The sequence below is a fragment of the Lycium ferocissimum genome, chromosome 6, assembly GCF_029784015.1.
Source record: "Lycium ferocissimum isolate CSIRO_LF1 chromosome 6, AGI_CSIRO_Lferr_CH_V1, whole genome shotgun sequence".
In the NCBI taxonomy this organism is placed as follows: Eukaryota; Viridiplantae; Streptophyta; class Magnoliopsida; order Solanales; family Solanaceae; genus Lycium; species Lycium ferocissimum.
In genome coordinates this window covers 69,925,828-69,941,347 of record NC_081347.1, presented here as the reverse complement: position 1 = coordinate 69,941,347, position 15,520 = coordinate 69,925,828, and the positions used below count along the sequence as shown (strand labels likewise).

The window sequence follows — 15,520 nt, the reverse complement described above, 5'->3', positions numbered from 1 at the left end:
TGTCTGAAGCTCATTCAAGAATGCACCTCAGACAACATGTCACTCAATTAAGAAGATGTGAACATGGATAACCAACATATATATTATTTGAGTGACGTGTTGTCTGAGATATATAAAATGCCGAACTTCATCTCTAGTTACCATTCCCTAAGTTATATAACCTTAAAAGATATATATTTTGTGTATGACCATACAATATACATAACTAATACATATTCTATGCATAATAATATATTTTTTTATATATTGGTTAATGAACATAATTATTTTTGGTTGACTGGCTAAAATTGTAACTTGTCATTTCTTTTATGGGCCAAAGAAAGCCACAGTAACAACATAATCAACTCTCCTAACGAGATGTCAGATTTTTCTTTATTTAATTTTTGATCTCTAAACCTGCCTGCATTTTGCAGAGTTAAATTGGGAGAAAAGTCGGAATATTATCCTTAAAGTTGGTGAGGCACTTAAGGCATTGCGCGAGAAAATTCTGCTCATATGTAGGGGCTTGAAGCCTGCTGACATACTATTGGATGAAAAGTGGAACCCAATATGGATAGATTTTGGGCGAATGAAGCAGATTGGAGATGAGTTAACTGGTTCTCTTGTTTATGAGGATGAAGATAAGGTCTTCGCAAGACATCTTCAACAAGTCCATGACTATGACCTCTACAACATGAGTGTTTTGATGCTGCAAGTGTTAATGAAGGAGAACGATGCTCACTTTAAAGTCAAAGTGAACATAGACCCATTGACTTGTCCATTGCAATTCGGAAATTGTGTATTCATCCCAAATTATGGAATGTGCAAACAGAGTTCATATGATTTCCATCCAAATCTCATTGAGACTGGATGTATGGAGTAAGTCGCGATAGAAAGCACAAACCTGACACTTCTATGTTTACACAAAGATGTATTAATGTAGCTTTTTCGGATTTTAATATAAAACAATTAAAAGAAATTAACGGCCTGTTTGGACATGAGCTTTTCTTTCTTTATTTTCAAATCATTCTTTGATTATATATTAGAATGATACTTTGGGTAGTTGTTTAAGATAAAATTTTCAAATTTGAAAAATAGGTTTTGATCAATTTTCAAGTGATAATTTTTTTTTTACTTACCAAACTTCAATTTTTTGCAAGTGAAATACCTATTCAAACACAATTTTATTTTTTTAAATATGATTTTCGACTTCTATTTGACTATTATTTTCAAATAACAATCATATTATGTCCATCGGTCTACTAAAACTGAAGTCAGTTCTAAAATACTATTTTAGGATTTATATACAATTTATTCAAAAATTGAATCAATCAAAACAATACACTCCAATATAATACCATACACCCCAACAAGCCTAAGCTGACGTGACATTCCCTTCCAAAAGACTAGAGCTGTGTGGGTGTAGTAATAATAACACTCTGTTCCGATGGTTGTTACGTATTGTTTCCTAATGTATCGTACTATATTGTGTTGTGTTGTCGTGTTAGTTCTAGTCTTCATGAAGGGGGATTATGTATGTATTGTTTCATAATGCATCATATTATAATCATATCCAAAAGGCCAAATACATAAGTAGCCCCTTAAACTTGACACTATTTTTCATTTAGACACCTTAACTAATGTTCGTTCCTATTGACCACCTGGACTCCATAAGAAATGTGCCTATCCAAGACAAATTTAACAAATCAAATCAAAATTGGTATGTGAAACTCACTCTCTTTTGAAGTGGCAGCCTAGACAAGTAAAACATTTTTTTTTACCACAAATAAAACATTTCCATGCCAGCCAAAAGAAATAGAGGTAAAATAAAATTTAAATAAGAAAGAGAGACCAAAAAAAACCTAACCATCCAAACAGAGTGTGAGAAAATGAAAGTAGGTGATGGTCAGGAATCCATCACCGGCACTCCAGTAGAAAGGAGTTGTGTGTCTCCTACCCCCGCCCCCCTTTTATTAATTTTTATAAATCAAAGATGAAGAAAAAAGTGGTGCCAGCTGAGATGTGATAAAGGAAGTGGAGGTGGTGGAAGCGGCAAAATCTAAAGAAGAAGGAGGTGGCGGTGATAATGGTGGTCACTGACCAGATATGAAAAAGGCCCCGATCAGTATCCCCGAACTTTCAAACCTTCGTTTCTTCACTCTTTTCCAGAATTACTTAACTAGATGCCTATCAATTTAATGGAATCGGTTGGGTTCGTGTTGCTTTGATTTCATTGTCAATTGCACGAGCCGACATTCTCCAAAGTGAATTTATCTTTTATTGGTGTAAATTAAACTAGAAGGAATCATAAGACCTTTTTTTTAGTTAGAAACATGTCAACGAAATTTTCTTGGAAAGTACTGTAAGAGGAAAGGAAAGGCTAGGGAGAGACAAGAGAAAAAAATAAATAAATAAAAATTAATAGTAATTCTCTTGGCTTTTCACGCACTCACAGAAGGTGTATTACACTTGCCATGCCACTTCAGCAGTTCATGTCTAATGGCACACTTTATATATAGATCATGTTCAATAGAAATAAGGCCTCATTTGTTTGCACTTATTGGAGGTTTGAATCTGAATGGTCGCACCTTGCTATTAAGCTCATTTGTTTCGCATTAAGATCTAAGCACTTATTGGTCCGAATAGTGCCTTAATCATTAAGATCTTAAACCAAGTCTTAATATCATTAAGAGGTATTCTTGTATGAATTTTTTTTTTACTACAAGCTCTACCCCCAACCCTCAATCCCACCGCACCACCCACCCTCCACTCCAACCCCACCCCTCCTCCTCAACCATACCCACCCTCCACTCCAACCCCACCCCTCATCCTCAACCATACCCACCATCCACTCAACCCCACCCCACCTCCACCCACCCCCACTCCAACCCCCCACTCCCCACTACCACCACCCGACCAACCCCAATCCCACCCCACCACCAATCCCCACTCTCACTCCCCACTACCCCCACCTCCCACCACCAACCCCGCTCCACGCCACCCCCACTACCTCCCACCCCTCACCCCAACCACCCACCCACCCCTCTACCTCCACTCACCACCCACCACGACTACAAATCATCTCCACCATTACTAATGAATATAAGTGTTTCATTTTTTATCAAATAATATTTTATTATATTTATTTTCTGATATTTAGTTATTTTTTATTTCAATTGTATATTTATTATGTTTAAATGAATACATTACGCACATTCGTATGTTGAAAAACAAACAAAGCTTTTAATCATTCAAATGTTTCGTACCTAGAGACAACATCTTAATCATTCGACAAACGCATTCGCATTCGTACGTCTTAATCTTAATGAAAACAAACGAGGCCTAAACCTTAGTTAAGGTGTCTAAATAGAAAATATTGTCGAGTTTTATGTATTTGGCCTATCTAAAAATTGTACTCCATTAATCAAAACAATACCCTCCAATTCATACCATACATCCAAATAAGCTTGAGCTGACATGACATTCACTTCCATAAGACCAGAGCTGTTCGGGTGTAGTAACAGCAATGGAACGACCTTCCATTGGTGAAGAAACACAACTCTAATTCAGTATGATCGGATAAAGAAATCTCTTCGCATAAACAAATAAAGAAATAAAAAAGGATCAAATATGTTATGGTTGTTGAGAATATATATCTAGTGGTAGAGAGTAAATTCAGACAAGAGTTTTCTTTCTTCCACATGTGAATGGTGTTGTTTTTTTTTTTTTTTTTTCTCATATTGCAAGTTAGTTTCTAACACACTAATGGATTTTGCTTTTCCTTTCTTTCTTTCCTTTTTCTCGCCTCTCTCCTTCAGCTTCACATTTTCTTTCTCTTACAAACAACATTAACAATTTGAATATAATTATATAGCAAAATCCCCAAATTTTCCAGTTACACAAGGAGGAGAGAGTCCCCATTTACATATATATTAATTTATCTTACATAAGTAGAAAAAAGAATTTGGTGTGTTTCTAAATTTGAGCCAAATTGGGTATCTTTGGTTTGTTTTTGTTTCACACCCACATTTCTGTGCATTGTAAAATTGTTTTTTATTTCCCAAAATTCTTGATTTGGGTGTTCAGTTTGTGTAAAGTTTTGTCCTAATAATCAGAAAAGAAGGCATTTTGGAAGAAAAAAATATTTGGGGTGTCTCTAAATTTCCAAATTGGGCATTTTTGGTTTGTTTTGTTTCACACCCATTGTAAATTGTTGGAAAAGATTGTGTTTATTTCCCAAGATTCTGGATTTGGGTGTTCAGTTTGTGTAAAGTTTTTTCCTTTTAACGACAAAAAAGGCATTCTAAAAGAAGAAAAGAAAAAGATTTGGTTTTTCTAAATTTCCAAATTGGGCATCTTTGGTTTATTTCATTGTAAATTGTTGGCAATTGTACTTATTTCTCAAAATTCTCAATTTGGGTGTTCTAAAGATTTGTTGAATCAATTACAAAAAGGCATTTTTGACATTTTTTCGATTTATGTGTACCATGGCAAGATTGTTGATTGAGGCTCAAGCTTTGATCTTTATATAAAGATTTGGATAAAGAGACAGATGCTTTATTTTGTAAGTGATTGGGGATCTTTGAGGTCTCCTTTAACTTGTCAAGGAAAATGTATTCACCTCCACTGTCTTCTACAAATCGAAGCGATTCAAAAGAGAGAATCAACACCACTAGTAGCTCTCAATTGCGACTTTATCAAATCTGGCAAGGAAGAAATGTAATGCTGATCCTTTTTCTCTGTGTTTCTCCTGAATTTATTTTGTTGTTCAAGTATCATCCTTTAGCATTATGGTTTTCCTCCCAAAAATTATAAATTTAACCGTTATCTGGTACATGTATTATGTGTTTGGTGGGAGGTAACACGTACCTGGTGGAATAATCAGGTGTATGCAAGTTGACGCGAAAACCATCGTCATCAAAAAAACAAAATTAACCACTTAAGTCATCTAGAAGAATAGCAACGAATTAATCAACTACCCCTTAATCACAAACTTATTAAGGTCAGCTATTCATTACAGTTTGACTATTTTTACATGTTGTTAACTTACAGCAACCCTCCTCTTTTAACGGGATTTGAGCTAGCTATGCTTAGTGAACAAAGGCGAGTTTAGGATTAAACTCTACGGGTTCAACTTTATTGTTCTTAGCACTGAACTCATTGTATTTTTAAATTATGGGTTCATATATACTATTTATTGTAATTTTATTTAAAGTACTAGGACAAGGTTACATCCACCTCCTCTGTAGGCGAAGAATCATGATGTGACTCAAAAGTTAAAATTATAGTGCAGAAATAAGCAAACAGAAGTGAAAAGTTAAACAGTAAAAATGTAAAGGCTTCGGAAATAGCCTGTCACTATTTGAACTTTTTAACCAATTTTACTCTATTATTTGTAAACTGAAGCTGCTGAAAGTAATTGATGTAAGGAAAAACATATGCATTCTAGACTATCATTTACGGATAAATAATCGCTATTATCTCATTATAATGTGTTTATACCTTTGCAGAGATTCTACCTTGGAGGCAGACTTGTATTTGGTCCAGATATTAGGGCACTGTTTCTTACGTTGTTCTTAATCCTAGTTCCAGTAGCATTATTTTGTGCTTTCGTTTCAAGAGGACTCGTCAATGCATTTCCCCACCAATTCGGCTATATTATTGTGGCTATATCTCTTGTCTTCTCAGTCATTGTGAGTTTTCTTCTTCTTTTTCTTGTCTATTACTGATATATCTGTTTTCCATCCATCTTTATCTGCTGTTACTTTTAGTGCCGTCAACGTTGTGATGCAAGATAAGAAATAAATCAGGTGAAAAAGGAATATGTCCCTTGTCCACTTTTGTGTAAATGTTGTTCAAGGAAAGACATAAATTGGATCAAACTAGGTTATTATAATTTACGCTAAGATACTTTATCAATGGATTTATTCTACAAAAAAAGACCGCAAAAATGCCACTTCCCATTTATTTTTTCTCTCTTTATCTGTCAAATATTAGTCATGGTTCATGCAAGCCGCCAACAGATATCAGTATATTTAGTATGTGTCTTTTTCCTTGTAGATGTTATATTTAGTGAAAGACATTTTATTTTGCTCATGCATTTTGTTTTTCCAGTGGATATTGCTCTCAGAATCACTACTACTTACATTATTTAGCAGTTACCATGTTCCTTGTTAATTGTTACGAATATTAACTATAAGTATGCAATGGATGCACCAAGAGGTGATCTTGTATATTTCTTCTACTCTCTCAATTGATTTGGTGTTTGTGTGTGGTTAGAGTTGGTCCATGGTCGATGGGGGATCGTAATAGCTAATTCTAATGTATGGATGTAAATTTTTTCAGATTGTAGTTCTTCTCTTGCTAACTTCTGGAACAGATCCTGGAATTGTTCCACGAAATGCCCATCCTCCAGACGCTGACGATGAATGTGAAACTTCTAGCATCTCGACGAGTTGTTTGGGAAGTCAGACTGGTCCTGTCAGTTTACCACCTATGAAAAATGTTACAGTCAATGGAATAGTTGTCAAAGTAAAATACTGCAAAACATGTATGCTATATCGGCCACCACGCTGCTCTCATTGCTCCATATGCGACAATTGCATTGAGCGCTTCGACCATCATTGCCCATGGGTGGGACAGTGCATTGGGAAGGTAGGTGTGAATTGTGCTTGCGTTTCAAAGGGTTTTTTCATTTGTATATATTATGCTTTAGCTTCTGGTTAAAATATTTTCCTGTCTACCAATTACCAAATTTACTTATAGCTTGTTTAGCCAAGCTTCCAAAATCGGCTTATTTTGAAAAGCACTTTTGTCAGAAGTGCTTTTTGGAAAAGTATTTTTGTTGAGTAGCAGTTTGTGTTTGGCTAATCAATTTGGGAAGTCACTTTTGCAATATTAGAGTATGACATTGTGCTTGGCAATGTTACTAAAGTGCTTTTGGGGGGAAGCTACTTTTTTTAGCTTCTAAAAAATAACTTCTGCTACTACTCAAAAACACTTATTTTTTTTCTCTAAAAGCTTGGCCAAACGCCTGAACTTTCTAAAATAAGCATTTTTTTGTTTAAGAAAGAGCACTTTAGCTTCCTATAAGGCCAAACAGGCTATTAGTCTTGCACGGTAACTTATTGACATTATGGGAGCTCTTGTTGAAGGATCTTGTTGACATACTTATTCTTGCACGGTAAACATACTTGTTTTCTCTAGTTTGAATTAGCTTTAGTTTAAGGTATTGCCTCTATACTGTGCATACTTATCTGACCTACAAATAGTAAAATCTGTTACCACAGTATGGAATTATCCTCTTTTAGACTCTGGTAAGATTTAAACTGAATATACCTCACATAAAGCTCGTGCTTATACATACTTGTCATGTTAAACTGAATGTGCTTCAATGTAATGAATAAATTTTTGAACGATCTCATCTCTGTACTTGCTCTCTTTAGTGTCTCATCTGTGATATATTCATTTGCGTTATTTCTTGCAGAGGAACTATCGTTACTTTTTCATGTTTGTTTCTTCTACAAACCTCTTGAGCCTCTATGTCTTTGCGTTCTGCTGGATAAATTTAAAGAAGATAATGGAAGCACAACATTGTAACGTTTGGAGCGCATTTCTCAAATCACCTGCTTCAGGCGTCCTTATTATGTATACGTTCGTAGTTTCTTGGTTTCTCGGAGGTCTCACAGCATTTCACTTGTACTTGATAATCACAAATCAGGTCCATTTTTCTCCATTCTCTTCATTTGAGTTAATTTTAGATCTTTTTTCATTTTTTGGCCCGTCGGCCGAAATTAATTATTGGCAATAGCCAAAATACACAAAGCCTATACCCTGATTACGTACATTATATGTATATCTATACTTAATACAAAAAACCTATGTATTCGCTGGCTACTATTCTTTTCAACAGTCCAAAATGTAATTATACCTTATTTTACTCGGTCCGCTTCTCACCCTTCTGATTGTTGTATTTCATACAGACCACATATGAAAACTACCGGTATCGTTATGAGAGGAAGATGAATCCTTTCAATCTTGGATGTGCTCGGAATTTTAAGGAGATCTTTTTCACCAGCATGCCAAGTTCCAGGGTCAATTTCCGTGCACATGTGAAAGTTGATCGCTCTTCAAGCTTTAACACCTCATCTTACTTGGGTGGGGCTACGACGAATTCAGATATGCACAAAATGAAGAACTTTGACGTGGAGGTTGGGAGAAGACAGGCTGTTGATGCTGATGAATGTAAAGATATAGACAACCGGATAAGAAGCGTAGGTGGTGGGGTAGACCGATGTGAGAGATGAAGGCTGCGGCCAAAAAGGTTACTGTGCAAAAACATCATCGGGTGTACATATATTGGCTGAAGAGCTTAGAGCAGAATACGATCTGAAGGACAGGGAGAAGTGGTCTTCGTTGAAGTTTTTGTTCTTCCTGCATGGATGACACGGCGGCATGGTGTTGCCACAACGGTTGAAATTGTAGGATCGTTGTGGCTGGAGGGGTGGGGGCTTAATATTTTAATTTCTTGTGAATGATTAGCAGCTCATAGAAATAGAAGTTCAATTCTATTCTTCTTTGATGATTTGATGATATATAACCATTCAATGAATGTTTTGCTGGTGAAGTTGTATGACACTACTGTTTGTTTATATTTCTATTACTGTAGTTTCATATAGCCAGAGATTACAATGACTTGCATATCCAGACATTTGTTGCTCTATGGCATTATTCACGCTGCTGATGGAGAAGTGACTAAAGTGGACCCCATAATCGACAGTAGGAGGAAGAGCATTCTCGGCCTGGCCAATAACTGTGATTGTTGTTGCTGCTGCTGCTGATGATGATTATGATGATGATGTGAAGATGATATTGATATTCTTCATTGAGGGAGACTACGTATGTGTCGTGAGTCCCATGTGGAATGTCAGAGTTGACGAAGTTGGTCTGAGTCAGTTATTTGTTGTTGGCGCGCATGGAATGTGCAGCTCTGTCATAGGCCAAGGCCGCTTCTTCAGCAGTGTCAAAAGTCCCGAACCAATGTCTTTCTTTCGAAATCGGATCTTTTATCTCCACAGCATATCGATCCAAACATCTGCAATTGCTCTGTTGTTCCTCTGCTTTTTGTTTGTCACTAGCAATCTTGTTTGTTTTTAACAGTTTCCTTTTCTTGTAGGAGAAAAAATAAAATTAAAGGACCAGCAATATAATATCACTATTATAACAATTAGTAGTGTTAAAGTAAGTTTCTCAATTTGTATCGAAACCATCTTTCCCTAAATAGCAAACGTGTAAAGAAGAAGTAATTTCGTTACAAAATTTTGTTACCCTAATGAAATTTACTAGTCCTAATCGTTCTAGGAGAGAGTGCTAGTACTAATTTCCAAATAAGTATTGAATTGTCTCAAACCGTAGAAAAGCTTTTTCACCTCCTTTTCCTACTCAATTTAGGAATACTCTTTACCTATTCGTTTGCTATATATAGACTCTACACCTCGTCCATCACCATAGATTTGCTCTTTTTCTCTCTTGCCTTCATTCCATGCACACAATGGCTTCTTCTTCTTTTCCACTTCCTTCTGAAATAATATTCGAGATCCTAACCCGAACATCTTTGAAAACACTGGACACTTGCAAGGCTGTTAACAAAGAATTGCACAACTTGACTTTCGAATCAAACTTCATGCCACAATTCTGTGGAAGGAGTCAAAATATCTCAGGATACTTCGTCCAGACAATATCAAGAACGAAGCACGTAGCGGAATTTGTATCAATGGATGGGTGTTCAGGTAATAGTAAAGCCCCATTCCATCTCCCTATTGATGATAAAGTAAAGCCTCGAGATAATTTTTCCAACGACGACTTTGACATGAAGATTGTGGCCTCCACAAAGCAAGGGATCCTATGTTGTGTTAGAAGAACGAAAAACGAGTATAGGTATCACGTTTGCAAGCCGAGTACTAAGCAATGGATGAAATTGCCTAATCCTAGAATGCGTTATTCTACTGTCAAAGTTGCTCTCATTGTACTTAGATCAAATCCTCTGCACTTCAAGATCATAAGATTGTCATCTCCTCAGACTCTTTTTCATCATTATAGGAAACTGGGGCTCGATTACTTATGTTGTGAAATTTTTGATTCAGAAGCTTGGGAGTGGAGGCGAGGAAAAGATTTGTTGGTCCCTGAAGAATTGTACTTTGACATGTCTACTCCAGCAGTTAATGCAAGTGGTTTAGTTTATGTCAAACTAAGAGATGATCTAGTGATGGCTCTAAATTATAACGGAGATGAGGCTTTTCCAAGATTCTCTCTTCCAAAGCCTGCTTTTGAGTACGAAGATTATCGATATAACCAACTTATGGAGTATAACGGGAAGCTAGGGTTTACATGTTTGTCACCAAAAGGGATGAAGCTTTGGGTTTTCGAGAACGGGAGACAAGTTTGGGAGCTTAAAAAGGAAGTGGACATTGAAACTGTATATGGGATGACAAAATTTCCAACGCCGGTTGGGTTTTATAATGCAGACATTGCTTTGATGAAAGATTACTATCAAGTTATATTCTACAAGTTGCAAGACAAGAGCTTTAACGTGGTGAAACTTGATAAATGTCCTACTGTTCAAGAAATTTTCCCTTTTCGATCAGATTTAGAGCCAATTGATCTGAGGATGCGAGGAGCAGCCAACGTTGTTTCATCTACCAAATACCTCTATCGTCCCTTTTGGATTTCCTTAGTCATTGTTTTCATTTTTCTTTTCAGTATTTTGTTTTTCCATGCATGAGACAGTTGTTGAAATGATCTGTTGATCTGCCGATTCTGCCCAAATGTATGTTGAAACAAGTAGAATTATGAATGTCTTATTTTTATGATGTAAAGTTTTTAGTTACTAACTTTTTGCTGGATATTCTCTTCCTATTTGTTTGCTATTGCTTTTCTTAGTCCCCTTTTAATTCTTTTCTTGGAGGTTGCATAATTTTCGGTCTCCTAACAAATGCTATCCTTTACTTTTTACATGAAAAGAATGAATGCAAGACTAGTGTCTTTCATTGACAGGGGCGACTTGCGCTTTTAGGAGGATGAGTTCACTTAAAATTTTTTTTTTTTTAAAAAAAATGCAAAAGTGCGTTTAGTAGGGTTTAATCTCACAACCTTTAGGAATTAAACACAGCACTTAACCAGTGCTCCACTCAGTCTAATTTGACCATCCTTCAGTTAATATTAGATATATTTTAAGTATTATATACATACTATAACGATTTTAGTCGGGTGACCATGGGTTCACGTGACCTATTTTTTATACATGGATCCGCCCCTGATGGTTAAGTGATATGTATTCTCATTTTAATTTTCAACTGCAAAAGTTAGATTTTCTGATTTGATATAAACGTCAGGTGCATGTAATTACTTACCTTCCATTCCATAGCTTACGAGATATGGACATCTTTTTGAAGTCGACAAAGCAAAGGTAAGGCAGCGTGCTTGAGTTATTCTCTTCGATATTGCCTTCTCTCATCATTAAAGGCGCTGCAAGGAACTTGAGGTGTTTTTCTCGTTACGCCTGGAGATAATTTGAAATGTCCCTTTTTCGATTAATTCAATTTCACAAAGAATTCATAACGTCTGGAAAGTATGGAGGATTATTGACAGGTGGGAATATAGTCTTTAGAAATAATGTAATTGGAGTTTCAATTTATTCTGGGAATTGCTCAAATTGGTAATATTAGGTGAAAGGAGTATTTCTTCGTGTTATAACTTACTTTATTGTTACAAATGACCATATTTTACTGCTATATATAAGAGAGGATCTCAAAGTTTTGTAATCCTCACAATTTTTTTTTTTTATCCATTTTACTCCTAATTGAAGCTTTAATTACTTTGAAAGTTCTCACCCACTTTGGTAAATTTCCTTAACTATATGGCTTTTTAAATGCTACAAGGAGTAATGATGTGAAAAAGTGATAGTGACAACTACAAAATATCTATTTATTCAACCAAATTTAAAATTGATCCAAAAATTTGTTGTCTTACTTTTATGTGGAAATGATTATTTAACTTGTTTCAAATTATCCTTTTCTATAAAATTCATTATAGACAAGTAAAAAAATTATCATGACATCACCTTTCTAAATTAGTACATGTTTAGTTCTTAAATTAAAAATTATATTACAGAGTATATAGCTAAAAATATTTGAAAAAAAAAAATCAGTTTAGCTCTCAAAATAATAATCATACTAAATAATTGCAAATGAGAGTGATTTTTTTGAATATCGAAATATTTATAAAAGAAGAGATAATCAAACTACATCCACGTTTGAGAAATTACAATATAGATTTCTTGCAAAATAAATTAAATAAAGGTAAAAAAATCATTTTTTAACATGGTTTTTATAGGGAAAAGGAAAGATTAAAGTAAGAATATCATTTAATTTCATTAACTTTTTAATTCCTTTTATATGATTTAATCTGAAGGAACATCTACAAAATATTTTGTCATATCAAGACTTTTAATTATTTAATTTTGAAAAGCTATCTTTATTTATAAGTTAACTTCATTGGCGTCATCATAAAATAATATGTATTATCAAATATCAAATATTTTTTATATTACTTGAATACCGTAAATATTGTTCCCAAAAATGGGTTAAGTTTAATTGAGAAAAAAATAATAAAGTTAATCCAAAATAAGGTAACAATCAATTTACATCATTAAAGACTTTAATCCAAAAAATTTAGTAAAATAAAAAGGAGAAGAATTTTGGTGCATGCATTTGTTTGAAAATGAAAAGGAAGTCTAAATATACTCTAAGAAAAATGTTGTTTTCTAACTTACAAAAACTTTTACATGATCTAATTATTTAGAAACATCGAGAAATTGTCGAACTACCTATATGATTGATATATTGTTACAAAAAAAAAACAAAAACAAGAGTGGCAAAAAAACACAAAAAAGGAGTTGCAAACATAAATTTTAATGTAGTTTGAGCCCGGACTTAGCATGAGCCAAATAATTATAGTATTTAATATATGCAAGTGTAATATAGTATGAACTATGAAGGTTTCTCTTCCATAGACGGGTGAGTACTTTATTAAGACATAAGAATCTTCAATTTTTCAAGCTTATTTTGTTACAATATTAAGAATTTATTAATGATCTTTGCTACTATATTAATACGGATGAAATGTGTGCAATAACTGTCAACTAGTATCACCAGAATTGTCAACTAAAAAAAAAAAAAGAGAGAGAGAGAGTGAGATTTGAATTAAATAAAAATGATGAACTTGTTATACATTCATTCACTTCAGTACAAAACAAGGTATCTATAAGGATGATGAAATTGCTGCATTAATTAGTAAGACCGAATTAAGAATACAAACAAGCACAAGGAGAAATTAACTGGAGTAGTAAAGCACCTCCATCTTCAACTTATGAAACAGATTCAGTTTTTTTTAACCATTTGGTAAAACTCACTGATTCGACTAAGCTGGATTCCCGTTGCATAAGGCCCATTATAGGGAATGTCAAGCTCGCTACCAGAGACAATGATGTAATTTTTTTCTCTTTTTTATGAATCGGAACTACAATGGCTGAATTTCAATGGATCGTGTAAGCAATGTCACTCTACCACTTACAAATTCCAATACCTCTCACCTATTTAAGCCGTCTGGAAAGGACAGTGATGTAAACGATGATGAAGGAAAAACACTGGGAAGGCCTTTTGTTGATTTTATGAGAACCAATAACCCATAGTAGTAGTGTTGTTGGATTCATCTTGCATGTTACTGTTGCTGCATGGCAGTGGCTGTAAACAATCATCAAAACCGAAAAAGTTAAAACTCCCAGCTGTTGTTGTTGTACTATTTGTCGCAGTGAGTGTACTACTTCCTCCTCCTCCAACTTCTCCACATGTCATGCCATATTGACATTCATTGTTAGTACCAAAAGTAGCCATTGGCACTATCATTTCATTCAAAAGGCTATTGCTGCTGCTGCTATATCCCATTTGAGTACCTTGATCAACTTCTTCATTGAAGTAGTAGCAGTTACCCCCGCTTGTTATGTCCTCCGGCAATGGAGGCAATTCTGTTGATGTTGTAGTACTGCTATCGTACATGTGTTTAAAAGACATAGTAAGATAACTAAGGGTATATTCTCTCAAACCGTTTAAACTTTTAAATGAGATAGTTGAACACCCTTTATTGGAAATAATTCTAATGTGTGTGTGTGTATATATATTGTATTATGAATATTCTTAAACAAATTCCTGACTTCGCCAAGGGATATGGTCATACAATTCAATGTAGTATCAGAGGAGATAGTGTCTCGGGTTCACGACCTATCTCAACATATTACTCGAAAAAGTTTTCACGTTCTTGGTCCAGATAAAAGAGTCAGGTCGTTGGTAAGGACAACTAAATAGAGTAGTAAAAAGTGTGTTCTCTCTAATAGTTTAATCATTATGAAATTACCACACGATTGAATACCTGTAATTGTCTTCCATATGCACGTCGTAGTTGGAGTTGTAGTATTGTGGTAATGCAAAATCTCCACCACCACTCATGCTGTTGACGGAGAAGTGACTAAAGTCGGCGAAATTGACATTAGGAATAGGAGCATTTTCGGCCTGACCGAAGACCAGTAATTGTTGTTGTTGCTGCTGCTGCTGCTGATGATGTTGATATTCCTCGTCAGGGGAGACTATACAAGTGACCGAATAGCCATGTGGCATGTCAGAGTAGACAAAGTTGGTCCGAGTTGGTTTGTTAGATTTGTTGTTAGCCCGCATGGAACGTGCAGCTCTGTCATAGGCCAATGCAGCTTCTTCTGCAGTGTCAAAAGTCCCTAGCCAATGCCTTTCTTTTGTAGTGGGATCTCTTATCTCTGCTGCATATCGACCCCATGGCCTTCGCCTTACTCCCAAATATCGAAAACTGCTCTGATCTTCCTCTGCTTTTTGTTTGCCACTTTTAGTACTGTCAGTGTTCTTTCTTGGTTTTGTGCTCTTATTAGCTGATAAAGAAGTGGACGATGACTTGATGAAATCCATTTTTTGGGAATATTCGATACAAATGATTAAATTCTGGATTCGCCTCTGTCAGTTGTTTGATGGATTGAGAAAACAAGAGATTTTCTGACCAGAAAATAGAGGCAGAGATACAAATTACTCTCTCTTTTTAGTATTGAGTACTGATGATTGAGATGTTTTTTCCTTGACTGAACAGTGGTTGTTGCATACAAATATATATAGAGTGAGACTCAAAAATGATGATGATTATTTTAAACTATCTAAGTGTAGTAGAAGAAATCTGTCAATCATGAATCATGATTATCTCAAGTGATGTTTCAAGTCTTAGGACTATCTGACGTTAATCATGTTGTGGGCTCAAATCTAGTTATTTGATGGTTTAGTTTAAGTTTTATTCATTAAGGAGTCGTTTGGTTGCTCGTTAGAAAGAAAGTTATTTATGTACTAAGCTAGCATAACTAGTACTCCCTCTGTCTCAAAGTATTTGTCGTCTTTACTAAAAATATTTGTCTCAAAAT

At 35.0% G+C, this 15,520-nt stretch overlaps 3 protein-coding genes across 3 annotated transcripts; 2 read left to right on the top strand and 1 right to left on the bottom strand.

The window, feature by feature from the left end:
• The first annotated feature begins 3,484 nt into the window (after nucleotides 1–3,484).
• LOC132060246 (probable protein S-acyltransferase 7) lies at nucleotides 3,485–8,656 on the top strand. The gene is made up of 5 exons (XM_059453183.1): nucleotides 3,485–4,698; nucleotides 5,490–5,672; nucleotides 6,325–6,633; nucleotides 7,466–7,699; nucleotides 7,962–8,656. Exons 1-5 carry the CDS (start codon nucleotides 4,591–4,593, stop codon nucleotides 8,283–8,285), a joined length of 1,158 nt encoding a protein of 385 aa, XP_059309166.1. The 5' UTR covers nucleotides 3,485–4,590; the 3' UTR covers nucleotides 8,286–8,656.
• An 873-nt stretch (nucleotides 8,657–9,529) lies between these two features.
• Nucleotides 9,530–10,759, top strand: LOC132061600 (uncharacterized). Its single transcript, XM_059454376.1, has one exon. It carries the CDS (start codon nucleotides 9,530–9,532, stop codon nucleotides 10,757–10,759), a length of 1,230 nt encoding a protein of 409 aa, XP_059310359.1.
• A 2,944-nt stretch (nucleotides 10,760–13,703) lies between these two features.
• LOC132061598 (ethylene-responsive transcription factor LEP-like) lies at nucleotides 13,704–15,023 on the bottom strand. The gene is made up of 2 exons (XM_059454375.1): nucleotides 14,461–15,023; nucleotides 13,704–14,079 (listed from the first exon to the last, which is right to left on the bottom strand). The coding sequence occupies exons 1-2, from the start codon at nucleotides 15,021–15,023 to the stop codon at nucleotides 13,704–13,706; spliced, it is 939 nt and encodes a 312-aa protein (XP_059310358.1).
• Between the last annotated feature and the right edge of the window lie 497 nt (nucleotides 15,024–15,520).